The sequence below is a fragment of the Lathamus discolor genome, chromosome Z (assembly GCF_037157495.1).
Source record: "Lathamus discolor isolate bLatDis1 chromosome Z, bLatDis1.hap1, whole genome shotgun sequence".
NCBI classification, from domain to species: Eukaryota; Metazoa; Chordata; class Aves; order Psittaciformes; family Psittacidae; genus Lathamus; species Lathamus discolor.
In genome coordinates this window covers 22,704,616-22,728,993 of record NC_088909.1, presented here as the reverse complement: position 1 = coordinate 22,728,993, position 24,378 = coordinate 22,704,616, and the positions used below count along the sequence as shown (strand labels likewise).

General features: G+C 57.3%; 1 protein-coding gene across 1 annotated transcript in view; it reads left to right on the top strand.

Annotated features, from left to right (window-relative positions):
• The window catches only part of LOC136005855 (hydrocephalus-inducing protein-like), a 110,303-nt gene that overhangs the window by 57,604 nt on the left and 28,321 nt on the right, over positions 1 to 24,378 (top strand). The window contains exons 32-51 of the mRNA XM_065663748.1: positions 296 to 352; positions 1,061 to 1,270; positions 2,138 to 2,275; positions 3,043 to 3,220; positions 3,680 to 3,810; positions 4,537 to 4,712; positions 4,911 to 5,076; positions 6,751 to 6,942; positions 7,338 to 7,487; positions 8,225 to 8,389; positions 9,000 to 9,062; positions 9,792 to 10,006; positions 10,365 to 10,557; positions 11,337 to 11,479; positions 13,376 to 13,526; positions 13,775 to 13,977; positions 14,286 to 14,358; positions 15,485 to 15,679; positions 21,745 to 21,861; positions 23,224 to 23,343. Of these exons, the coding sequence (XP_065519820.1) occupies positions 296 to 352; positions 1,061 to 1,270; positions 2,138 to 2,275; positions 3,043 to 3,220; positions 3,680 to 3,810; positions 4,537 to 4,712; positions 4,911 to 5,076; positions 6,751 to 6,942; positions 7,338 to 7,487; positions 8,225 to 8,389; positions 9,000 to 9,062; positions 9,792 to 10,006; positions 10,365 to 10,557; positions 11,337 to 11,479; positions 13,376 to 13,526; positions 13,775 to 13,977; positions 14,286 to 14,358; positions 15,485 to 15,679; positions 21,745 to 21,861; positions 23,224 to 23,343 (3,036 nt within the window). The remainder of the gene's footprint in view (positions 1 to 295; positions 353 to 1,060; positions 1,271 to 2,137; positions 2,276 to 3,042; positions 3,221 to 3,679; positions 3,811 to 4,536; positions 4,713 to 4,910; positions 5,077 to 6,750; positions 6,943 to 7,337; positions 7,488 to 8,224; positions 8,390 to 8,999; positions 9,063 to 9,791; positions 10,007 to 10,364; positions 10,558 to 11,336; positions 11,480 to 13,375; positions 13,527 to 13,774; positions 13,978 to 14,285; positions 14,359 to 15,484; positions 15,680 to 21,744; positions 21,862 to 23,223; positions 23,344 to 24,378) is intronic.

Genomic DNA, 24,378 nt, shown 5'->3' with positions numbered 1-24,378 from the left:
CTTGGACCTCTGAGAACTCAAAGCTGAGCTAAGCCTTTGCACCAAGGTGTTTTCTCCAGTGACGGAATGGATCTTCAGAATCACGCAGCAGGGGATAGCAGATCTGGAGGCAAGCAGGTGCCAGCTGCCTGCAGCGCTGCTATAGCAGTGTCATTGCCAGGCGTTGACCTGCTCCATCCCAGTTTTGGAGCTCATTGCTGAGCTCACACCACTGATGCCCCCGCAGGGGCCCCATCCTGCCGAGGAGCTGCTGTGCAGACTTCCCTCCCTCCCACTGCAAGGTCCCTGAGCAAAGGTCTGTTCTTTTTCCAGGTTCATGGAGACAGAGCCCCTCGCCTTGGGTGTGGAGGAGGTAAGTGGGAATCTGTCTCACTTCCACATTTCCAGTGTAGCAAGCAGTTACGTACTCCCACTCCCACTGGTGTCCTGGGTGCTGCTGCCAGAGTGGCCTCATGTCATAACAAGTGCATCGCTGGTCATTGGAGAGGCCACATGGGAGGTGTTATAGGGCTGGTCAAGAACACTCCTTGTGCGGCAGCTATGGAGGACTTTATCCATCTTGGTCCTCATCAAGTGGTGGGTAGGAAATTCCTGCGGCAGCATTTGCTGCAGCAGCATTTGCTGCGGCAGCATTTGCTGCAGCATCTGGAGAGAGCAGGATGTGAATCAGAGACAGGGAAAAGCATGAGGAGTGCGAGGAGCTGGGCTGGATCCTGCCCCCGGCTGCACGGGCTCTCAGCTCCCAGTCTCATGTTCTTCTGAGGGCAGGAAAAGGTGTTTTTGAAGGCAAGTTCTGCAGCAGAGAGAATTTCCTGCTGCCAGGAGACACCACAAATTAATGTTGTGTATTAGCTACTGCATTAATTGGGACTGTGGGAGAAGGTTTTCCCCATGGTCTCTCCGTTGGTGAGTGGAACGGCTGCAGTGTGAGATGAGGATGATATTGCCTGTGTTTGAGGAAGAGGCCCCTGCAGCCACGTCTGTCCTTTGGCCCAAGCCGAGGCTGCTCTCCTGCGTCAATCCCGTGCTCCACGTGTGGATCTCTCCTCCCTGCGTGCAGGTTTTCGATATCCTGCCGCTGCACGGTGAGCTGCAGCCGGGCCAGAGCCAGCGCGTCTGCTTCTCCTTCTTCGGCCACGCCAACACCGTCAGCCAGGTCACGGCGCTGTGCAGGGTGGAGGGAGGCCCGAGCTACGAGGTGGCTCTGCGTGGGGAGGCCTCGCGCATCAGCTACCTCCTGGACACCACCGAGATCGACTGCGGGCTGCAGGTGCCGCACGCTGCTCTTGTCAGTGCTCCTTGCCTCCAAGCATGACCGGTGGGCTGCTGCCCACCCGGGTCGAGGGTTCTCCCCCCTTCCCAGCTGCTTCGCTGGCTCTGTGGCTTGGAAGTCCAACGTTTGGGGGATACCTCCAAGCTGGCGTTTAATGGCCATCTCCACCCCAGCCCAGCCCAAAGCTGGGAATCCCTCCTCTAACTAACGCTGCCTCCTGGGGCAGGCAGGATCCCAGTGGTGATCTGCAGAGGGATGTGTCCCTGAGACATCCATCCGCTGATCTGCTCCTAAAGCCCAAATGAGGTGCTCTCTTTTAATGCTCCTGATTCATCAACCAAGGAGGCAGCTGACCTGGGCTTCCAGTCACCGTAGCCGGATAGAATGTCCCCGAATAACCCTCACTGTACTTCTTTCCTGTTACAACCCCCACAGCTGTTTCCAGCTGTTGGCCCTTGTGTGCGTTGCCCTCTCTCCCTCCCTTTTGGCTTGTGTTGTGCCCACAAATACTTGTGTGCAGGTGCCTTTTCTCCTGAAATGCCCCAATGCCTCCTCCTGTGTTTCAGCTCGCAGTTGGGTGACACCTTCAAGTGCAGAGAGCTTGTGTCCCCTACTTGCTTTATTACTGATCTTTCCATGGTTGCTATTGCACCTCTGCCACAAATAGCTGTTCCTGTGTAGGGCCCAGGGGTACCCTGTGGCCGCGGGCTGCCCAGGCTAACCCAGAGAGCCCAGTGCCCATCTCTCCTGTGCGCTCCCTGCTTCTGGGCTGTGTTCCTTTGCTTTCAACCCGATGGAAGAGGAATGAAATTCTCGGCAGCAGACGTGTGCCTGTAACTTCCTGCTCTTCTGTCCTCTCCTCAGGTGTTTAACAAAGTCACGGAAGCAGCGGTGACCCTGCAAAACAGTGGGAAGCTGGGATTTGCCTTTGCGGTGCTGAGCCCCGGCACAGGCACTGCAGCCAGCCCTCTGCCTGGCGTGCCCCTGGTCGTGCCCAGCAGGGTGAGTAGCACAAGGGCTTCACCCGGTCTGTGTCAGGCTGCCCAGGAGAGCGTTTTGGGGGAAAACAGGGGGAATGAACACACAAGCCCCGTCCAAAACCAGCCAGGAGACACAAGGCTGTGAGCGACTGTTGCAGAGGCAGAGGAGGTCCATCGAGCAGAATCCTAACGGAGCCCCTGATTGTCCTTGGGCGCCGCTGGCTCTGCTGTCCTACAGCAAGCACCAGTGGGAGGCACGAGTGCTCCGGGAGCTCTTTGGAGCTGAGAGCTGAGCTCTCTGGTTGTGCCATCACTGGAGCATCACTCCATCCCAGCTTGTCATCCTGCCTGGGTGTCTTAGAGCTGGAGCAGTGTTCCTGTCTTGGTGCCCTTTTGCGATGGGAAGAGGAAGCCAAAGGGCCAAGTGGCTTCCACCTTCCTCAGTGCCTGTCCGTCTGAGGGGTGACATGCTGATGTCCTCTCCTGTAAGCTGCTGCCAGGAGCTGCTGGCCCTGCTGGAAGCAGAGGCCCTTCTCCGTTCTTCCAGAGCAGCTGGTGAAAGAGCTTTGGTTTGTTGTGCCTGGCTCTGGCTAGCAGAGGGTAAACCCTGTGAGCAGAAGAGCTGTGAGACTCAGGCGTTTGGATACAGGAAAGCTGGAGGTGGTGATGTCTGATGTTTTCTTATGTATGAGAACCTGTCTTGTGTTCTCAGCGCGTCTGTCATGTGAGCCATCCCTCCACTGAATCCTCTTTGGTACACTACGTCCCTCCCTCTTGTGTGCCCTGCAGGGTTACGTTGAACCTGGCAAGCAGCAAGTGCTGAAAGTGTATTACCTGCCAGGAGTGCCTGGAGTCTTCTGCAGGGCTTTCCAGATCCAACTGGGTCACCTGGAGCCAGAAAAAATCTCCCTGAAAGGAGAGGGGACCTTTCCCAGGATCCACTTGGACCTGCCCAGGAACATCAAAGGTGAGCACTGCCTGTCTGCTCGGCTTTCCCCCATGCCATATGCCCACAGGGCAGCTCACAGGCACCTCGAGCAGGCCTGGAGGTTTCAGGGCTGTCAGACCGGGTCAGCCCTCTGGTTGCTTCTTTAGCCTCTGGCAGACGAGCCCATGTGGGCTTTGCCGCAGGAACCATCATGCACAGCTTGCCAAGAGGTCTGGGAAGATGATGGCTGGGCAGAAAAGCTTGGGAAAGCTGTAATAGAGGCTGGCAGGGATTTTGACAGGGGTTGGGTTTGCATCACGCTGTGGGGCTGAGATGCTCCTGTGTGGCGAGAAAGACGGGTGGGGGTGAGAAGCAGCAGGATCTCCTTTCCCTACATTGCTGGAGCAGTTTGTGTCTGGGTGTCGGGGGAATGGGGCTTCCCGTCTTCCGTGGGATTTGTGCTGCCCCACTGCTATGGGTGGTGTTCTGTGCTTTCAGGCAACGCCAAATATGAGAAGATCCTCCTAAAGGCCAAAGAAAAGCTGGACAAAGGCAGCCAGAGAGAAGAGGCCATTGCTTTGGGGGAGGCTGTGGCAGCCGAGCCCCGCGTGGACGACTCGGGCACCGTGGTGAGTAGAGCTGCTGCCCTGTCCTGCACGTGCCACCCTCCTGCGAGACACTGGAGCCCCTGCGCCCCACGGCAGCTGCCCAGGGCCCTGCCGGCACTGGGCACCTCCCTGCACGCCCCTGGCCACGGAGTGTGTCAGCTCAGCGTGCCCCTTGGGCTGCCCACCTCTGGGAGTTGTCCCTCGTGGCGATGCGCCAGCTCCTGACTACCCCAGGGAGATGCTGAAAGCTGTGCTCAGGCAGTTGGGTTTCTGGTGCTCTGAAGGACACACAGGGCGGTGCTGGGGGGTTTGTTGCTCACCGGCCAAACCCTGCCAGGTTTACAGAGCGTAAAGCAGCAGCCTGAATGCATCCTGAGGCTGTGCTGTGTTCTGTATCTCCAGGAGGCTCCAGCTCTCTCATGGTTCCCTTTCCAGGAGAGCTTTTGTCCAGGCTGCTTTGGCACTGACTGGAGGCAGGGACATACTTGGAGCTTTGGAAGGTTTCTGGCTTGTTTGTGTGTCTGTCCAGATCAGCTTTGATAACTGGGCAGGCAGAGACACTGGAGTTCATTTCTGTGGGGATATGATCCTGCCTGAGAGAGCAGGAAGTGTCACAGACACCGATCAGTGAGGCAGACTGACTCCATCGCCCCTCTCAACAAGAGCAGGGTGGGATTCTCCACCCGAGACAAGCTTGTGCCTTGGGAAGGACCTTGGCTAACCAGCCCCTGTCTTTCCTTTCCTCAGTGGGATGCTCAGCTGCAGATGCAGATGGAGGAGATGCTGATTGAGGAGCATGCCCTGGAGCAGCAGAAAGCTCTCGCCTCCCGTCCCCCAGAGGACACTGCCTTTCACCAGCGTGTACATCGGAGGCTTCTCAAGTTAGTAGGGACTCCTGTAGCCTGTCTCCAGGGGCCGCGAGGGTAACAGCCAGCAGTGCAGCCCTGCCCCTGAGAGCTCCTTGTGTCTCAGAGCTGGGAATAGCTGAAGACTTCCGAAAGGGCCTGATGCTCAGAGCTACGCCGTGCTCCCTCTGGGCAGCTCGGTGTCCTCACTTGCACAGTGCTACCCTGAGCTCTGGAGGTGCTCCACTCCCCACAGTTGCTGGGTTCTGTTCTCAGAGCTGAGGGGGTGCAGACCAGCAAGCCCTTGCAGACAGCACAGGCACCACCCCTGCTGACCAGCTGTGAAAGGGGCATCTCCAAGCCGGTGTCTTTGTGCCGAGAAGCAGACCCCACTAAGCAGGAAGAGCAGGGAATGGTCCAGATCCCTTATGTGCTTTTCCAAGTGGGATTGCCTGCAAAAAGACCTTCACAGCAATCTTGTAGTGTTGGTTACTGCACGCGATACTCTCAAGCGCTGCTTTGGGGACAGATCTGGCTGCAGAGCAGTGGAGGTATCCTCTGCAAGGAAATCCTATGAGAAGGTCCTGAAGCAGTTTCAGGCTTGGGCCGGACACCAGCTTAGCAGTTTCATTGAGACCCGTGGAGACGCAGTGGACTTCTCTGCAATGGCTTTTCACAGCATAGGAACTGTGTCCAGTACCCACTTTAAACTGACTCGAAGATCCCGTTGGTGGCTGATAAATCCTAGGCCCTGCACTCCCCATGACTTAGCCAAGTCTTATTACTGGGTGCTCAGGTCAGGCCTTGGGTTTCCTGGGCTTGGCTTGAGTTTTCACAGCAGTGGATACAGAATTATCCACTCCATTTGCTTCTCCACCCCACGCCATGCTGGGCTTTACAGAGTGTCCTTCCTCCTCCTTTCAGAGCTGAGCTGCCCGAATACGTCCTGGACCTTGGCTATGTCGTTCCTGGTGACATCCACACACACATGGTGAAGATCACCAACACCGGGCACTTCCCTGCATCTTTCAAGGCCGATGGATATGTCCTGTATAACACAGGTAACCAGTGGCTTCACGGGGGCTTGAAGGGGCTGTCTCTGCCACATCAGCTGGAGCCATTGGGCATGGGGAGATTTGAGTACTTCCTTGGGCAGCTTTTTCCTCCTTCGTACCCCTCTGGCCGGTGCCCTGTTCAAGAGCCTGAATTCTGTCGAGCAGTGCCCAGAGACCTGGTCTGCCTGTGGCTGCCCTAAAAAGTCATTGCAGGGGCCAGATAGGCTGATCAGCGTGATCGATTCTCAGCATCTTCTGCTCTTGGCTCCCGTGAGCACCATCGGAGTTTCTTTGTGCACTCTGAGGGTTTATGTTGCAGCCAGATGGACCCTCTGTGGTTCGGAAGTGCTTTGCTTAGAGTTCCTAGTGCCAGAGCACTTCTGCTCAGCCTTATTGAACGGCCTGTGGGATCCTGTGCCGTATCGAAACAGGCTTCTCAAAGAGGCCTTGGGGTAAGGCTGCAGCTCCGTCACATGGGGACTGCTGTCTGTGAGGGGTGGCCAGGCGTCTCTTCTAAGCCACTGTCCAGGGAACACCACAGCATTTGGTATCTTAGTTGGAAATTGTCCTTTGGAGAGGTGTATGCGTCCTTCCCTGAGATGCCTGCTGAAGGAATTGCTGGAGCTCCTCAACCAATGTGGTTCGGTTTTACCCTGCAACCCCTGGATTCTGGCTGTGAAAATCCTTTTGCTTTGGGCAGTGACAAGGGGAGAAGAGCAGCTTCTCTGGAGATGGAAAGGGGTCTTTCACAGAGCTGCCAGCCAGGACACCCCTGTGGCCTTGCCATGCTCCTGAGCCATTTCCTGTTGCTTGTGTATCTCAGCTGCTTGATTTTCCTGTGTTCAGGCTTCAGCGTGTGCCTGGACCTTGTGAAGCGCCTGCCCTGCTGTGAGACCAAGACATTTGAAGTGTGCTTCGACCCACAAAGTGCCAACGTGCCCCTGGGAAAGGTGGATGTGCTCCTGCCCATCAAGGTAGGCCAGCTTGTGGGGCAGGCAGCAGGTTGGGCACAGCAGCGAGTGTCAGCCGGGCTCTCAATTGGATGCTCTGTCCTTCTCTAGGTCAGAGGAGGCCCCACGTTCCAGGTCCGCCTGCGTGCCATTGTGGCTGAGCCGTCCCTCTGCCTCTCGAGGGACAGGCTGGAGTTCTCCTCTGTCCAGTGTGGGCAGTGGCAGGAAGAAACCATCCAGCTCCACAACACGTCCCAGGTCCCCTGTAAATGGTCCATGAGCATGAATGAGGCTGTTAAGGAGGTAAAGCACAGACAACGTGTAACACACAACTTCTCGGTTGGGTTTTCTTTGCCTCTCTTGGCTTTCCCGCCCCTCTGGCTGTCTGAGCACTTGGGCTGCAGCTCGCTTGAGGAAGCTTTTGAGGGTACAGAGCAAGGCTGGTTCACCTGGGCCTGCTCACTAGCTGATGCTTCACTTCTCTGCCATCTTCACCCATTCCTCCCCCTCCGAGGACACTGCCTCCCCATCTGCCTGCCCTGCCAACATGTTTGCCCTCCAGTTCTAGGCAGGGGTGGCCACGTCTGGGTGGGATGAAGGTGCTCCCTGCACCGTGCCAGCATCTCGGAGCACTGCAGGAACCGAGGGTCTGTCCTCGCAGACCAAGGAGACCTCACGCGACTGGTTTCTGTGCGCAGGTGGACAAGCATCTGCCAGCGAGCGAGCATGACAAGCTGTGGGAGGAGATGAGGCCCACGCCCTGTGGCTTTGAGGTGCTGCCCTCAGCTGGAACCCTCGCTCCAGGACAGCAGTGCCATGTCCAAGTCCGTTTTTCACCCACGGAAGAGGTGAGTTTGGTGGGTGTCACCCCCAGGAGGTCTGTCAGGGCAGTGTGGTAAGGGGAGGCCAGCACAGGGAGCGGGGAATGAGCTCTGCCTCCGCGTGGAGCTTTCTGCCAGCCCTGTGCCCACCGTTCCTCAGTTTCCCCTGCACGGTCCCACGCAGTTTGGGAGTCAGCTTAAATGGTGGAGCATTCCCAAAGGCAGTTTGCATGTGGCCACCGTGACTTGGAAACTGGCAGCGTGTGACAGGATGGACCCAAGTGCTTCCATGGCTTGGGACAGTCGCAGGGATCTTTCAATTGCTCGTGGAGATTTCAGCGTCTCGTGTCTGGCTTTGACCAGAGCCAAGCACTGAGCAGAGAAGACGATCCTTATTTCTGTCCAGTGAGAGCTCAGCTGCCTCTTTCACACAGCTGATGTTTGCCCGGTGCTGCAGCGCCAGGACTGTGTCTGAGAAAGCAGACTTTTCTCACGTGCGTTGCGCTCCCCCACGACTAGGTGAAAACCTCTGATAGGCCGTTTTAGATCCATCTGGTAGCCAACTGACCAGTTACACTCCCCAGCAGGACTCACCGCAGTTACTCAGAGCCATGCAGATGCTGTAGCCCCTGCTCTAAGTAACTGCCTGGTTTGGGTTCAGCTTAGAGGTGCTGAGAAGACCCCTGAGCCTGGGGCGATTGTTGCCTTGGAGGCGCTGTCACCTGGGGCTTCACGGAGGAGCTTTCTGTGCTGCTTCTTTGCAGAAGTGCTACCGGGGCGAGCTGCAGATCCAGATTTGCCAGAGCAGCCAACGCCTGCGGGTGCCGGTCCTGGGATGTGGTCTGCAGCCACGGCTGGAGTTGAGCCCCGCAGAGCTCGAGCTGGGACCGCTGCTGCCACAGAGCCATGGGGAAGAGGGGACGGTGGTGGTGAAGAACCCCTGTGGGGTTTACTCACTGGAGTTTGACCAGCAGCACCTTGCTGAGGAGCAGGTGAGGGGGAAGGTCTGTGCACGCTCCTGGAGATTCCCAGCGCTCCAGCATTCCCAGGCTTGTGCCAGGGAAACGGGGGCAGCGCGCAGGGCAAAGCCCGGCGGCATCCCAGGGTTAGCCGGCTCTGCTGGCAGGCTGTGGAGGGACTTGGATAATCCCTGCCACTGGGGGGAAAGAATATGGGAGGGGATGGCTCGTCTGGGGAGTCTGTTCACGTGGTGAAGGTCCAGAAACTCATGCTGTCTGTGGTTTCTCTTCCCTCTGTGCGCAGCTCCTACGGACACCTAAAGACGACAACAGCCACAACAGCTTGTTGCTGCCTCCGTGTGCCCCGGCTGAGAAGCTGACTGTTGAGGCCCAAGGAAGGGGCATAGAAATGAAGGTGAGATGAAATCTAAATGCTAAAAGTGCAGGTGGCAACCAGCATGGTTTTCTCATTTCCTCATCTCTTCCCCAGCCTACCATGGTTTGTGTTTCTGCCACGAGAGCGGCAGAAAACCTCTTCTCCTTCTTTCCTTTGGCTTGATATCAATCCCTACTGCCTCAGGTTGACGTTGTGCATCCACCAGGAAAGGTGGTGAAGCTAGGAAACATCTGCATTGGGCAGACGGTGAAGAAGATCGTCACCATAGCCAACAAGAGCGCAGGCCCTCTCGCCTTTAAGCTCAGAGTCACATCCACCGTGCCAGAGTTGCAGGAAGCTGGGGTAAGTGCCATTCCTTCTCTGCAGAGCACTTTAGTGTGCCTGCAGGGAGCGATGAGCTGCTGTGGGTGGGAGGTAGTAGCTAATGACAGCTGTGGGCTGCCCTGGCTGCCTGTGCCTGCCCCGTCCTCCCTGCTGGCACTGCTCTGCCAGCAGATGCTTGCAGTGTGAACGCTTCAGCTGAGCTGGGTGCCAGGACTCCCCAAGAGCCACAAGTGAGAAGGCGGCACAATTCCTCTAACCTGTTTTAGACGCATAGGTCAGGATGCAGCCGCATATTTTAGATCTGGAAAGGCGAGGGAGGTGAATCTTGAAAGAGGGAGGGTTACAGCTCTGTTGGAACTTCCGTGAAAGCTTTAGAAGGCAGAGGTGACCTCACCGTGACCAGGTGGACACATGGCAGAAAACACCTTTGGTATTACCTAGGAATGCCTACGAGGGAATGAGTGGGACTGGGTCAGTGTTGGTGTGGACAGAAGAGGAATTGGAAGCCTCTTCCCTGAGTCTGGTGAGGGAGGCTCCGCAGCTGGCTTGCCAGATGAAATAGTCTCCACTCATCTCTTCGGGTAGGTTCTGTGCTTGAAGCCCAGCAAGGAGCTAAAGCTGAAGGCCAGAGGAGACACCTGCAAAGTGGAGGTGACCTTCTCCCCGAAGCGCCGCATGCAGCCGTTCAGCGGGGAAGTGCTGCTGGAGTGCCGCGGGCTGGTGCGCTCCCTCTTTGCGGTGCGGGGCTCCTGCCAGGGCAGCCTCGTGAGCTTGGACCAGGACCAGCTCAGCTTTGGAGCCGTGGTGCGGCAGAGCTACACGTGCCGGCGCGTCGTCATGCGGAACGCGGGCAACACAGGAGTCAGGTAAAGCAGGACCCCCCCGCCTCTCTGAGGGCTGATTGCTTGGATGAGGGTTGTGAGGAGCCGTAGTGTGCCCAGATAGCTCCTCTCTGCTTCTCCATCCCGCTGGAGAGTCGTGCAGCCATGGCCGTGCAGTCAGGCCCTGGCAGTTAGCAAGGGGGTACGAGCAAAAGCTCATTTAGAGATGGGTGCAGTGGGTCCTGCCCAGCCTGAAGCCTTATTGCCAGGTGGCTCAGCATCAGGCCTGAGATGTGGTGGGAAAGCCCACCAGAGACGGAGAGCCTCACGCTGAGACTTACCCTGCCTTGACAGCTCCCCGTGGCTAATCCTTCTTTCCTGTCCTTGTGCTTTCCTTGGCAAGGTTTTTGTGGGACGTGGAGAGCTTCCAGCCGGACTTTTCTATCAGCCCCACGAAGGGTTACATCAGGCCAGGGGTGGATGTCCCCTTCGTTGTGACCTTCCGCCCCTCGAAGCTGAGCCAGGCTGTCCAGTACGAGGGGCTGCGGTGCTTCATCCCGGGCAGCGAGGCGCTCCGCCTTACGCTATCAGGATCCTGCGTGGAGGCCCCTGGCACCAGAGAGGTAACGCAGCAGGGACAGGATGGGCCCCTGGACCCCAGCATTTGCGCCACATCTCTCCCAGGGCAGGAACTGAAGGACACTTGCGAGCGCAGACTCGCTTGTGCCGGGGTATCCCAGAGAGAAAGTGCTGGGCAGGACTGCCAGAGTTCCTGAGCCCTGTCATTGCCTTTCTCCCCTGTTCGAGGTGTTGCTCCTCCAGTGAGCAGCTCGGTTGTCCTGGCTCTGCACTGCAGCACCCGTGCCGTGGGAGCACCCTGCCGGGCTCTCCTGAGACCCTCCCCACAGAGCCACCCCGCTGTATCCCAGCACTGCACCCGCAGCCACACTTCTGCCCCGTGCCGGGCCAGGGGAGGGCATTCAGCAGTAGGAAGGGGCAAGGCATCTGCATCCAGCCCCTGGGAGGGGGTAGCTTGGGAGCAGTTGGCTCTTGCTCCCAAAGAGAGCATGGAGCTCCTCTTCATCCTGCCCATGAAGGAAGGGGCTGTGTGGCTGCAGATCTGTCCTTGCACAGCACTTTCCTTTCAGGACTCCCCTGAAGTTTCCTTTCACCCAGCATGCGAAAGGCTTGTTCTGCTCCCTTCTTCAAGAACAACCAGCTTGATTTACTCCAAAAGCTGTGGCCAAAGTGTAATTTTTGCATGTGACAAGGAAAAGCTGCTCCCTGTGCTCCAGGTCCTGGTGTAGAGCCAGCGTGAGAAGAGTGGCAAGGATTGTGGGTACGACCCAGCAGCCTCTGTGCTCCTCTGTTACAGACCGTGACTTTCAGCTGCAATGTGCGTGAGAAGCAGAGCCAGACCATCCTCCTGTCGAACCCGAGCAGCGAGGCCTGGACCCTGAAGCCCATTGTTGAGGGGAAATACTGGAAAGGGCCTGAATTTATCCATCTGGAGGCCAGGCAAAAAGAAAAGGCCTACCAGGTCACCTACAGACCCCTAACCATGAGCTGTGGGAACAAGAAGCATCAGGTAGGTGAGCTGTGCCAGCGTGCTGACCCTCGTGGCATGACCCTCGTAGGTCACTCTCCTTTGGGCAGGAGGTTGGCCGAGATGACCTTTGGAGGCCCTGTCCAAGCTGAAGGTGTCCTGTGCTCTCTGTTGGAAGCTGGGTTTTGTGGTGGCTGGGGGCCAGGCATGGGCAAAGGGCAGATGGGAAGTCGGGACTGAGCGCCAAACGTGTTGGAGCAGCTAACGTAAAAAGCCAGGCTTTCTGCAGGCCAAGAAATGAAGTTTGTTCTGCGTAGCTCCGGGTCGCTGCTTGTGGCAGCCCAGGGGGCTCAGAGACCCCCATGCTCAGCGCACGGGCTGCACAGGCTCTCCAAGCCCCGGGCACAACCACTTCTGCCAGCAGCACCTGGCTGGTGTCCTTCTGCAGCTTGCAGGGAGCAAGAAGGGCAAAGCTGCCCTGCAGTTTGTCAGTGCCGTCCTGGCCGTGAGCAGGCAGGTGGGAAACGAGAGAGATCTCTTGAGGGTCATGCAGGAGCTTTGGGAGGAGCCCTTCCTGCAGGTCTCAGGCTGGGCACATGGGGGTGACTGGCTCCTCTGCAAGCCAGGCCAGCAACAAGCTCCTAAATCCAAGGGGTCAGTTCAGAAGGGCTCTGTGGTGCTGGAGCTGCCGGGTCCTTGTCGCGCTCCTTGTCCCGCTCCAGCTGGCCTTACAGTGGGCCAGGTCAGAGATTTCTGGCCTCAAGTCTCCAGGGTGCTCAGCAGATCTGTGCCCTTAGGGTGGCACGTGCTCAGCATCTCTTTAACCTACAGCCTGCGTGAGGAGTCTTGCAGCTTTCAGCTGCTGTGGAGGCAGAGGCAGGTGTCTGGGATCCACGGGCACCCAGAATGAGCATGGATATGAGCTTTCCATGGCCCATGTCTGGGGGCCCCTGTTGTGCCAGCTTACAGGCTGCTCTCTGGTCAGCACTGTTGGGGCTAAGGCCAGCAGGACTGAGGCAATGGAGCTCATCAGGGACGGCCACCCCCTGCCCACGGCTGTCCCTGCGTGAGCACAGGCTGGCAGGGACATGCCCAAGGTGAGTGGGGCCAGTAAGGGAGTGTTGGGATGTGCAGAGCAGCTCTGCTGCAGGGCCCGTGTTTCCTTGCTTTGCCCAGAGATGATGCCTCTGTGTCCTGTAGCTGTGCCGTGTCCTGTGGGCCACGCACCCGCTCACAAGCAGCTCAGAGCAGGTGCGACGCTGGCGTCTGTCTCCTCCTGCGCGGGACGGGGCTGCAGTCACAGCTCTGCCAGCTGGACGTGCTGAAAGCTGCCTCAGTGAGAGCCTCAGGCATGGGACTGTCCAGGGGTGCTCCAGAGCCGACTTGTCCTATTCGTTGTCTGTAGGGCTCCATCTTCTTCCCCCTGCCGGACGGGACAGGCTTACGCTACCAGCTGGAAGGAACTGCTGAAGCCCCCAGGTGTTCAGGGGCCATTTCCCGGCAGGTTCCGTGCAGGAATTCCCACACGGAGCTCATCCCTGTGTCCAACTGGCTGCAGAGACCACAGAGGTGAGTCCAGCCCAGGGAGTCTGGCCTCATGAGCAATCCCTGCAGCAGCACAAGGCAGGAAGCTTCCAGTGCCTGGAAGCTCCTTCCTGAAAGCTTTTCCCTCTCCTTGGCCGTGTCTGGCCATACCCACGTTCTGCCTGTGCAGAGCCATCCTGGAGGGCTTTCCTCCAAGGGGGGTGAGAGCTGGCGCCCTGTGCCCGAGGCACTGAGGATGAGAGGGGCTGTATTGTACCCCCGCAGGATGGGTATCCTATGGGAGTCCTTCCTGTTGACCTTCACTGCGTCCTTCTCACCCGCAGGTTCCTGGTGGTTATTGACATGCTCAAACCAGAGAACCTGGAAAGCAGTTCTGTGCTGCAGGGGTGTTCATACATCGACGTGCCGAGCTCTGCGAAGAAGGACTACCAGCTCACCTTCTTCTCCTACAAAGAAGGAGTCTACAGGGCAAAGGTGAGTGAGGACCCTGGTCTGCAGGGCCCTTCAAGGAGCTGTTGGCTCACCGAGAAGCTACACGCCTGTTTTCATACCTCCACGTGCACGGGTCCTATGAAATACCACAGGTGCTTTCTCTGGTCTTGCACTCCTCCTCGCTGGGTGCTCATAGCCATTCCTGGAAGCAGGGCGCTGAGCTCGGTGGGCTCTTCCGGGTCTGTTTTCATGTGTGGAATGAGCAGCACTTCCCTTTCTGTCTGATTCAGGTGACCTTCCTCAACGAGACAACCGGAGAGTACTTGTTCCACATGGTGACTTTCAAGGTGATGGCTTTGGGACCCATCGGCACTGTCGAAATGAGCACCGCCGTTCGGCAGAGAGTGTCCTCCACCGTCAAGGTGGACAACCCTCTGCCTGTCCCGGTGACGTTTGCCATCAACTGCAAAGTGCCGGGCGTCAGCGTTCCACAGCACTTTACTGTTCCTGCACAGTCAAAGGTAGGAGCAAAGCTCCTCCGGCTCACTCTGCTCTCCCTACTCGTGGCCGGAGGGGGGGCTCTTGGAGGGTGATGCCTGAAAGGAGCCATGTGGGGCCTCTTTCCGTGGTGGCAGCTCCCTGCCGATGATGTAGAGAGGGAGCAGTGTGCGAGAATATCCCCAGTGGGAATCATCCTGCGCTGGTGGAGTCTGCCCTGCTGGCCCCTGTAACACGCCGCCACTGGGCGTCACGTGGCAGGTCCTTGTGCCATGTGCCCCTCATTTAATGTGTTGCTTCCAGGTGCGAGTGGCTGCAGGACAAGCCTGATCCCACGGCCAGGTTGTCTGCAGCCTGCATTGACAGGAGGTGGTGTGTACCCTGGGGGAGCACAGGGGCTTTTTAGGGTGGGCAGCTTCTGGCATCATGCTGGAGGGCTCTGAGCTGTTGGGATCTGTCCCTGAGTGAACCGTCCCCCAGAAGGAGCAAGGCTGTGCCCGAGAGAGAGGGAGTCAGAGCGGGGAAGGCAGCCCAGCCTTCAAGCGCTGCCTGAGCAGAGCAGGGACCAGCTGCCCCCTTCTCAGGCACACGTGTTCCCTGCCTGTGCCTGACGCCGTGGCTTTTTCCTTCCTTCCTCCCAGGCGGATCTTGTCTTGGAGTATCAGCCCCTGAAAACGGGTGAGAGCACCGGGCACCTGGTGCTCCAGAGCAGCGACTTGGGCTCTCTGTCTTACGACCTGCAGCTGAAAGCCACCTCGAGCAGGCCAGAGAAGCCCGTGTATTTCCGCACCACGCTGGGCTCCCGTCAGACCATCACCACCAAAATCCGGAATTTTGCCCAGCAGGAGACCGAGTACCTCCTACAGGTGAGCCCGGGCTGCCGGGGCTCTGGCTGGGAGGCAGCTCCTCTGGCCAGCACCAGCCCTCTCCACCAAGGGGTCCGAGTGCCTCTGGCGTGGCCTGGCAGAGCCAGGGTGGCCATGTGAGCCCAGGGGCCTTCCCACTAGTGTGGGCTTGTCCTCCCTTGCGGGCCCGTGTCTGCTGCCCTGGTTGGAGCTGCTTTTGCAGGCCCCGTGGTGCCTGGGCTTGCTTCCCGCTTGCAGCCCAGGTCTGGCAGTCTTGGGGCTTGGGTGCAGGGTTGTCCCTGCTGGGCACGTTTGCACACTTCTCGTGCCCATTCACCGCAGGCACTCACCAGGGCTATGGTCTGGGTGGGACGGGCCAGGGGACCATCGTGTTCTTCCCGAGGCGCTGGCTCTGCTGTTGTGACCAACCCCCCATGGTCTCTTGTCTCCTCTGCGCAGACCGACTGTGCCGACTTCCAGACGGCAAAATCCATCAGTGCGGCACCCGCCAGCGCTGGGGGCTCGGAGCTGAACGTGGAAGTGACCTTTGAGCCCTGCCACCTGGGCAAAGCCAAGGCCACGCTGCAGCTCAGCTCTGCACTGGGCGGGCAGTACTGCATCCCACTCATCGGCCTTGCGCTGCCCCCTGAACCCCAGGGCCCCTTCCTCATCCCAGCCGGCGGCACCACCTCCATCTCCTTCAGGAACGTCTTCCCGAGGGCCACGGCGTTCCAGTATGCCGTAAAGCACCCGGCCTTCAGCGTCAGGGCCCCGGAGATGCTGCGCGCCAAGAGCAGCACCACCATCACCGTCTCCTTCACGGGCGGCCCCGCTCCTGTCACCAGCAGGCTGGTGGTCTCTTGCCCTGGCGGCTCCTGGATCTACCACCTCCGGGGCCTGCCCTCCACCCGCAAGTGACCAGCTGCCCCTGGCCCTTCCCGCCACGTTCGTGCTCTCTGGAGCCAATAAATTTCATTTAGCATCCTCCCACACGACGTCCTTGTCTCTAAACGGGAGAGGCATGAATTTGCTGGATGCACAGCCGGTGGACAAGGAATTGGCTGGATGACTGCACACAGAGAGTCGCGGTCAATGGCTCAATGTGTAAACGGAGACCAGTGACGAATGGTGTCCGTCAGGGGTCGGTGTTGGGGCAGACCCTGTTCAACATCTTTGTCGCTGACACAGACAGTGGGATCGAGCACCCTCAGCAAGCTTGCAGACGACACCAAGCTGTGCGGTGCAGCCGGCGCGCTGGAGGGAAGGGATGGCATCCAGAGGGACCTGCACATGCTGGAGAGGTGGCCAGCCTCATGAAGTTCAGCAAAGCCGAGTGCAGGCTCCTGGCCCTGGGTCAGGGCAATCCCAGGCACAGCTACAGGCTGCGCAGAGAAGTGATTCAGAGCAGCGTGAGGAGAAGGACCTGGGGGTTGGAACATGAGGCGCTTCAGCGTGCGCTTGAGCCCGGAAACCCCCTGTGTCCTGGGCTGTATCACCAAGAGCATGACCAGCAGGTCAAGGGAGGTGATCCTGCTCCTCTGCTCTCATGAGACCCCCACTGGGAGCACAGTGTACAGTTCTGGTGTCCTCAACAGAAGGACCTAGAGCTGTTGGAGCAAATCCAGAGGAGGGCCACGAGGATGCTAAGGGGGATGGAGCAGCTCCTGTACAAAGACAGGCTGAGAAAGCTGGGGCTGTTCAGCGTGGAGAAGGGAAGGCGGGGTGGAGACCTCATAGCAGCCTTCCAGTATCTGAAGGGGGCCTACCAGCATGCTGGGGAGGGACTCTTGATCAGGGACTGTATCAAGAGGACAAGGGGTGATGGGCTTAAAGTGAAACAGAGGAAGTTCAGGTTAGCTAGAAGGAAGAAATTCTTCACTGTGCGGGTGGTGGGGCACTGGCACAGGTTGCCCAAAGCAGTGGTGAATGCTCCATCCCTGGCAGTGATCAAGGCCAGGTTGGACGGGGCTTGAGCACCATGGTCTTGTGTGAGGTGTCCCTGCCTGTGACAGGGTGTTGGAACTAGGGGATCTTAAGGTCCTTTCCAATCCAAACCGTTCTGCGATTCTGTTATTCTCTAAGATTCTTTGGGGAAGCACGGTTAAGACTTCAGTCGGTTCCACTTAAAGACCTTAGGCCCAGTGTAGGAGAGGATCTGGTTCAAGACCGTCTTAAGAACCTGAACGTGCACAAGTCCATGGAACCTGATGGAATCCATCCGCGGGTCCTGAAGGAGCTGGCGAATGACGTTGCTAAGCTACTGGCCATCATATTTGAAAAATAATGGCAGCCAGGTGAAGTTCCCGACGACTGGAAAACGGGAAATATAACCCCCATTTTCAAGAAGGGGAAAATGGAAGACGCGGGGAATTACAGAGCAGTGAGTCTCACCTCTGTGCCTGGTAAAATCGTGGAGCACATTCTCCTGGACAGCATGCTAAGGCACATGAAAAACAACAAGGTGCTTGGTGACAGCCAGCATGGCTTCACTAAGGGGAAATCCTGCCTGACCAATGTGGTGGCCTTCTATGATGGGGCTACAGAATTGATGGACAAGGGTAAAGCAGTTGATGTCATCTACCTGGACTTGTGCAAAGCGTTTGACACTGTCCCACACGACATCCTTCTCTCTGAATTGGAGAGATACCAATTTGATGGATGGACCACTCGGTGGATAAAGAACTGGCTGGACGGCCGCACGCAAAGAGTTGTGCTCAATGGCTCGATGTCCGGCTGGAGACCGGTAACGAGTGGTGTCCCTCAGGGAGCGGTGTTGGGACCGGTCTTACTCAACATCTTTGTCGCTGACATGGACAGTGGGCTTGAGTGCGCCCTCAGCAAGTTTGCCAGTGACACCAAGCTGTGTGGTCCGGTTGATATGCTGGAGGGAAGGGATGCCATCCAGAGGGACCTTGACACGCTTGTAAGGTGGGCTGATGCCAACCTTATGAAGTTCAACCATGACAAGTGCAAGGTCCTACACCTGGGTTGGAGCAATCCCAGGAACAGCTACAGGTTGGGCAAAGAAGAGATTCAGAGCGGCCCTGCAGAGAAGGACTTGGGGGTGCTGGTCGATGAGAAAATGAACATGAGCCGGCAGTGTGCGCTCGCAGCCCAGAAAGCCAACCGTATCCTGGGCTGCATGAAAAGGAGCGAGACCAGCAGGTCGAAAGAGGTGATCCTGCCCCTCTGCTCTTGTGAGACCTCACCTGGAGTATTGTGTGCAGTTCTGGTGTCCTCGACATAAAAAGGACATGGAACTGCTGGAACAAGTCCAGAGGAGGGCCACGAGGATGATCAGGGGACTGGAGCGCCTCCCGTATGAAGATAGGCTGAGCAAGTTGGCGCTGTTCAGCGTGGAGAAGAGAAGGCTGCGTGGGGACCTAATAGCAGCCTTCCAGTACCTGAAGGGGGCCTATAGGGATGCTGGGGAGGGACTCGTCATCAGGGACTGTAGTGACAGCACAAGGGGTAAGGGGTTAAAACTTAAACAGGGGAAGTTTAGATTGGATCTAAGGAGGAAATTCTTTCCTGTTAGGGTGGTGAGACACTGGAATGGGTTGCCCAGGGAGGTTGTGAGTGCTCGATCCCTGGCGGTGTTCGAGGCCAGGTTGGATGAAGCCTTGCGTGGGATGGTTTAGTGTGAGGTGTCCCTGGCCATGGCAGGGGGGTTGGAACTAGATGATCTTGAGGTCCTTTCCAACCCTAACTATTCTATGATTCTATGATTCTATGACCCTGGAAGGGAGCTTGGGCTGTCTCAGCGTTGGCTGGCAGTTGAAGGTTATGAAGGAAATAGCAGGAAGCTCTACTAGTGGGCTCCTATTAATGATGTCAGCTGTGGTAGAGCTTTTGTAAGGGGTTTCCTTTAGTTAGAGAGCTTCTGCCTTGGTGCCTTCAGCACACAGGGGTGTCACGCCTGAGGTGTCTTTGCCTGAGCTCTCCAGTTTCCAGCTGGATTCATGGCTGGACATGGTGCGGGACATGTTTTGGAGTGTTTCCAGAGGCTGGCTGCCTGGAGAGCCAGTTAGCACTCGGGGCTCATATCCTCCCTGCCTGTGTTGTAAAGGCCCAGATGATGAGTGTTGGTTTCAAAGTGAGGGCTCCACGTTCCCCGCCAGGCAGGTGTGAGGATTTGCTTTGCCTGTGGCCCCGAGTCTCATGGGAAGCTTTTGTTTCTGGCAAACGCTGTGCTGCAAACGTGTGAAGCTCCTGGCAGCTGAGATGCCCCGGGCAGTTGGGTGGCCTTGTGTGGTGCGTGTGCCCGTGTGCGCAGGCTTAATGGGTACAAAGTCATCGACGGGCGCTCAGCAGGGACAGCAACAGGGGTCACCCCAAAGGCAGGCTGGCCATGGCCCTGGTGTGGCGGGGCTCCTCGTGGGCCAGCAAAGTAGGAATTAAATGGTTGCTTTGTAGTCAGTGCGGAAGCTTTTTTCTTTCCTGCTGAAGCAGAGAAATTCTTGGCTCATCTGCGGTGTCTCCAGCAATTTATGTGTCGCTCACGGAGCGTGACCAAATGCTGCTGTAAGGTGCACTTTAGCCCTGGTGCAGGGCTTCACTGCGGGGGAGACATTGAAGGCGTAGGGGGGCTGCAGGGATCCGCAAGGCTGTAGCTTTAGCAAGGCCCTGCGGTGGCCGTGGAAGCCACGTATGGCCCTCGCCTATTGTGACGTACAGGGGAGCTGCTGCTGTTAAAGGCGAGCAGCAGCCGTGGCCCAGTGAGAGCAGGAGTTGCTGAGCCGCTGAGGCAGGAGCAGGCTTGAGCTACTGTCAGGCTCTGAGCTCTGCTTCCTCGAGGCGCTGGTGAAACCCTGCCCTAGCTGGCAAAGCCAGAGCGTTGAGGAGAGGGGCTGGGCAGCCCAGGTGCCAGCCCTGTCCTTTGCTGCCCAGGTTCCCCTGGCTGTTGGCAGCCCAGCAGCAGTTAGCTGCTGTGCTGGTGGGCAAGAGCCACACCGAGGCGTCCCTGGGCGGCTCCTGTCCCTGCAGCTGCCCACAGCTGCCGAGCAGCGCGAGGGCATTCAGGAGCCAAGGCTGGGCCCCGCACGGAGGAATCCTCCAGGAGAAGCGTGAATCACCCGTGCTCAGGTAGCGTCTGGCCCTGGGCAGGGAGGAGGCAGCTCCGCTGGCAGCAGGGATGGGGCAGTTGTGTGATAGCCGGCAGGATTTAAACATCCCTGGGCTAAGAGCAGGGCTGGGCAGGTAGAAGGGCTTGAACGGGCTCTGAAATTGCCGTGCAACTTGCAGGGAGGGTAGAGACTTGGAGCTAGGCTGTAGGTCCTGCAGCAAAGGGAGCCTTGGCTGTCTGAGGTGGGGAGCAGGGAGCCGTGGGGTGGTGGGCTGGAGGGGTGCTGTGTCCTGGTGGCTGGTTTGTCCTGCCCCTGCAGGGAGATGTGCCCGATTGCTCCGTTGTGCTCCTTTCCTGCTCCTCTGGGAGGCTGGTCCCTGCAGGCTCTGGGGCTGTGGAAGAGCCTTGCTCCAGGGCGCGGGGGGAAGCTGCTGGGCTGGCTGGGCTGTGGAGGTTGGAAGCCCTCTGGAAATAAGCGTTGTGGGGGCGACGACAGGGTTCGTTTCAAGTGAAGTGAAATCACAGCTTGGAGAATTGGAACGAATAAGGCAGTTATTCTTAAGACCCGGTAAGAAACCACTGAAATCCAGCTTAATGCTGGATCATCCCCATTAGGTTTCTCCCTTGAAAAGGAGTTATTTCCAGCTCTAAATCCCAGCTCTTGCTGCAGCAGGTCCTCCTGTCCGTAGGGCAGTGCAGAGCTCTGGAGTTTCTTGCAAGGACAAAAGGAAACGGTAGCCTTGTTTCCTGAAGCCGTGGAGGGCCCGGCACCACAAACACGTGCAGTGCTGTCGCTGCCTTGGCAGTAAAGGAATGAAGTGATTGCCTTGCTTGCAGGGTGTGGGGAGCAGTCGAGGGGCAGGGGATGGCCATCTTTGCCTAGATGCTGTCTTGCTGTGTCCAGCAAGTGCACACAGCAGAGGTGATGTGGAGCACAGGGAAGCAGGAGGGAATATCATCCTGGATTTTACGTAGCTCTGAGCTAATTGCTCATGTGCCTTCGATGGTTTCCTGCTTTTTTCCTGCTGTGACAGCCTGGAGTGCCTGTAGGGAGCCTGGAGTTTGGGTGTTAACAAGCGAAAATGAGGGCGTCCTTCTGCATGGAGAAATGCTCTTGGGCAGTGGGGTGATTTCCTGCCTGGAAGGAGCCGTTTTTGCCAGATAATCTTTGTAACGTGAGCCAGGCAAAGTAGCCTTGAGAAAGTATAGTTCTTAATCAGAGTCTTGAACTCTGTGCTGAGTTAGTTAGAAACATCATCAGGCTCCTTGCAGAGAGGGTGAGAAGTGCCAGTAGCGCCTGGTGCGTCTGTGTGGCTCGTGGGACTGCCCCCAGAGCAAAAGGCTGTTTTGGCTCAGGGTCTGTTTGTTGTGGGGTTTTACGTCTATGAATGGAGCCTAAATATGGTCTAATCATGAGTGAGGGTGGGGAGGCCCTGTGTTCTCCGCTTAGGAAGGATGCCAGAGGCTGGAGACACAGCTGTGTCCTTTGGGTGTGCCAGGAATGGCGAGGCCCTGGCACAGGTTGCCCAGAGAAGCTGTGGCTGCCCCATCCCCGGCAGTGTTCAAGGCCAGGTTGGACGGGGCTTGGAGCAACCTGCCCTAGTGGAAGGTGTCCCTGCCCGTGGCAGGGGGTTGGAACTGGGTGAGTTTTAAGGGCCCTTCCCTGAGGTTGCGGCGTTCCAGGGTTCCATGGGTCCAGGGTTTTAAGGTTCTGGGGTTGTGGATTGTCCAACTGTTGCTTCTTCCAGGCGACCTCTGCGACATGGCCAGTGGCAAGACCCCCCGGCCCATGAGGTCCTCCAGAAGGGCGGATGGATTCCAGAGCAGAGTGGTAGCATCTCGTAATCCGAAGCTGGTCAGAGAGGCAGAAGAGTCTCTCACCACCAGGCAGAGGCTGGCCAGCCCTCGGGAGATGAGGCGGCCCCGGTCTACCCAGCTTCGGGACATGGGTGAAGTCTCCCATCAAAAGGTAGCCTTTCCCTGCTCTTCTCCTTGCCGTTTGATGTGACATTTGAAGAGGGCACGTGCTTGTGGCAGCCTTGCCTCCAGCTTACCCAAGCAGCTTGGTGATGAGGTCCTGTTGTCATTTCCAACTGGTGGTGGTGGAGTTCTTTGTGCTGGGGGAAAGGCAAAAAACACATTTCTCCAATGAGCCATTGAAGTTCCTGGTCTGCACAAAGGCGGTGGAACCTCTGCTGCAGTGGGTGGGTTTTGCTGGGCAGAGAAGAGTGGATGCGCTTTGCCTGGATCAGTGTTCTCTTAGATGGATGTTCAAAGCTGCTTTTCTTGCAGGACTGCTCAGTCTAACACACAGTCCAGGTGGGTGGATGACTGAGGTAGGCTGTTGAGCAGAAAGCTGCCAGCAAGAGACCTGATGTAGCACATCGGTTACGGGTTGCCCCAGGCAGCACAGGAGGTGGGAACACGTAAGACGGGCGCCCAAATAACTGGCAGTGCTACAGCTACTGGGCTCGGCCTGAGCGTGGCTTTTGTGGAGAAGCGGGAGAGCTGCCTGTGTCTCTCGCGTGACAACAGTGCAGCTGGGAGAGGGGAGAGCAAGCAGGGAGGAATTATCTCCAAGTACTGCCTCTGCTGGGTCAGCGTTTGGTCTTTGCGTGCATTTTTCAGAGCTGCTTCTGCAGCGGTGTTCAAGAAACGAGCAGTAAGAGAATACAGTGAAGCATCAACTTAAAGCTCGTGGGGAAAGGGGATACGAATTGCAGTCTAGCTCAAGTTGCCCCGTAATGCTGAGACTTCAGCTGAAACTTCATCCCCATCCAGCATTCACCTCATTTGTCTGTTTCCCACCTGCCCTGTTTCTTTCTTGTTGGCCTTTCCTCCCTGGTACTGGTGTCTTCTGACTGGTTTCTCGGGTCTGCATCAAAAAACCAAAAAGATATTTGGGATGCGTGGGACTCAGTCTCGCTGTCTCAGAGGGAAGTTCACCTGCAAATTGTTTCCTGTGGAGGCTCCTGGAAACTCCTGGGTTTTGCTTGCTCCCTGAGTGCTCGTGACTGTTCCAGCAAGCGTCTGGAGCTGAGGGAGCCCCTTAGCAGAGGGCTCTGCTGGAGGTGGGCGCTGCTTTGCCTTTTGGAGAAGGCAACCTGGAGAAAGAGCCTGCAAAAGAGCTTCTTAGCTTGAGGCTGCTCAACATGGTCCAGAAACGTTTTGTGAGCTGAGAGCGGAGGTGGGTGGGCTCCCATCTCCTAGTGTGAGCTGGGCAGATGCACTCACCAAGAGACTGTGTTTACTGGAGATCAGTGTGGGATCTTCATTCGTTAATCTTTCTCCCAGCAGCTGAAGCTCTCTCTGCTCTGTCTTGCATCTGCAGTTCTCAGCAGTTGGCCTGGACCAGAGGTTGTTCCAGCCTTTCCCATCCGAGGTGGTGTTTGAGAACTACGTTCCCCGCCAGTTCTACATAGCGGCGCTAGCTCTGAGGAACATCGACAGGGTAAGTGCTGGGCTGTGGAGGCTGAGCACTGGGCTGGAGGAGGAGAGCAGTGGAATTCACGTGGTGTGCAGCAGAGCAAGTTACCTGCTGCAGCGCAGCGCATCCAGAATAAAATGTCTCAGCAGCGTGATTCTGCAAGATGGGGGAAATGTTGCCATGCTGGGGATTCTGCCGCTGGTTTTGGCCGCGCACTGGTGGTAACTAAGCCAAAGGAGCTTTTTGAGCCAGCATGCTTCCCCTTGAAAGCCCTGGACTGATGGGAATGTCGAGGGCTGGGCAGTGCTTGCCTGCTGTCATGCTTTACCGCGAGTGTGCACCATGTCCCGGTGGCTCCTTGGTTAATCTTGGTTTCTGGCAGGGCGTGTTTCCCTCTCTCAGCCTGTTGAGCCCCCTGTGTGCAACTCCGTGTCAAAGCACAGGGCTTGAGTTTTCTCCACTTTGTGCTGGAGTAAGTTGTAACTCCTGGCATTAGCACTCCAGGCTGGGTGTTTTGGAAGAGCAGGGGAAACAGGCTGGCTTAGCAGTCCAGGTGCCACTTGAGTCTCCTGCTAAGCTTAGTTCGGTTCTGCTCAGGTGTTTCTAAGCCAGCGTGGCTGTGCGTTCTCTTTGGAGAATCCCAGCACAGGCAGGGTAATGTGCTCCTGAAGGTCTCCAACTTGAACGGGAAAGATTGTGATCCTGTTGAGATTTCCTACGAAAAATGAGCAGGGAGAAGTTGAGAAGTGGCAGCAATTTTGTTCTGCTCTTCTGTAGAGGGAGAAATGGAGACCTTTTGAATTTCAGCTGGGGAAACGTTTGCTCCAGTGAGGCATGTGCCAAGAGCAAGCTGGTGGGAAAAGACAGGAGGGAGGAAAGGGGCTGAGTTCAATGTCCTGTCGCGGAGCGCTTTCTTCCGCACAGGGATTCTCTTGGTACGTAAGAGGAAGTGTGCTGGAAGCAGAGAAAGGTGAGAAACAGGTGTAATTCAGGATCCGGTTGTGTAAGAAAGAGCAAGACGTGTGTGTGAGAGGAGGGCACAGCGGGGAGCTGGGGGGG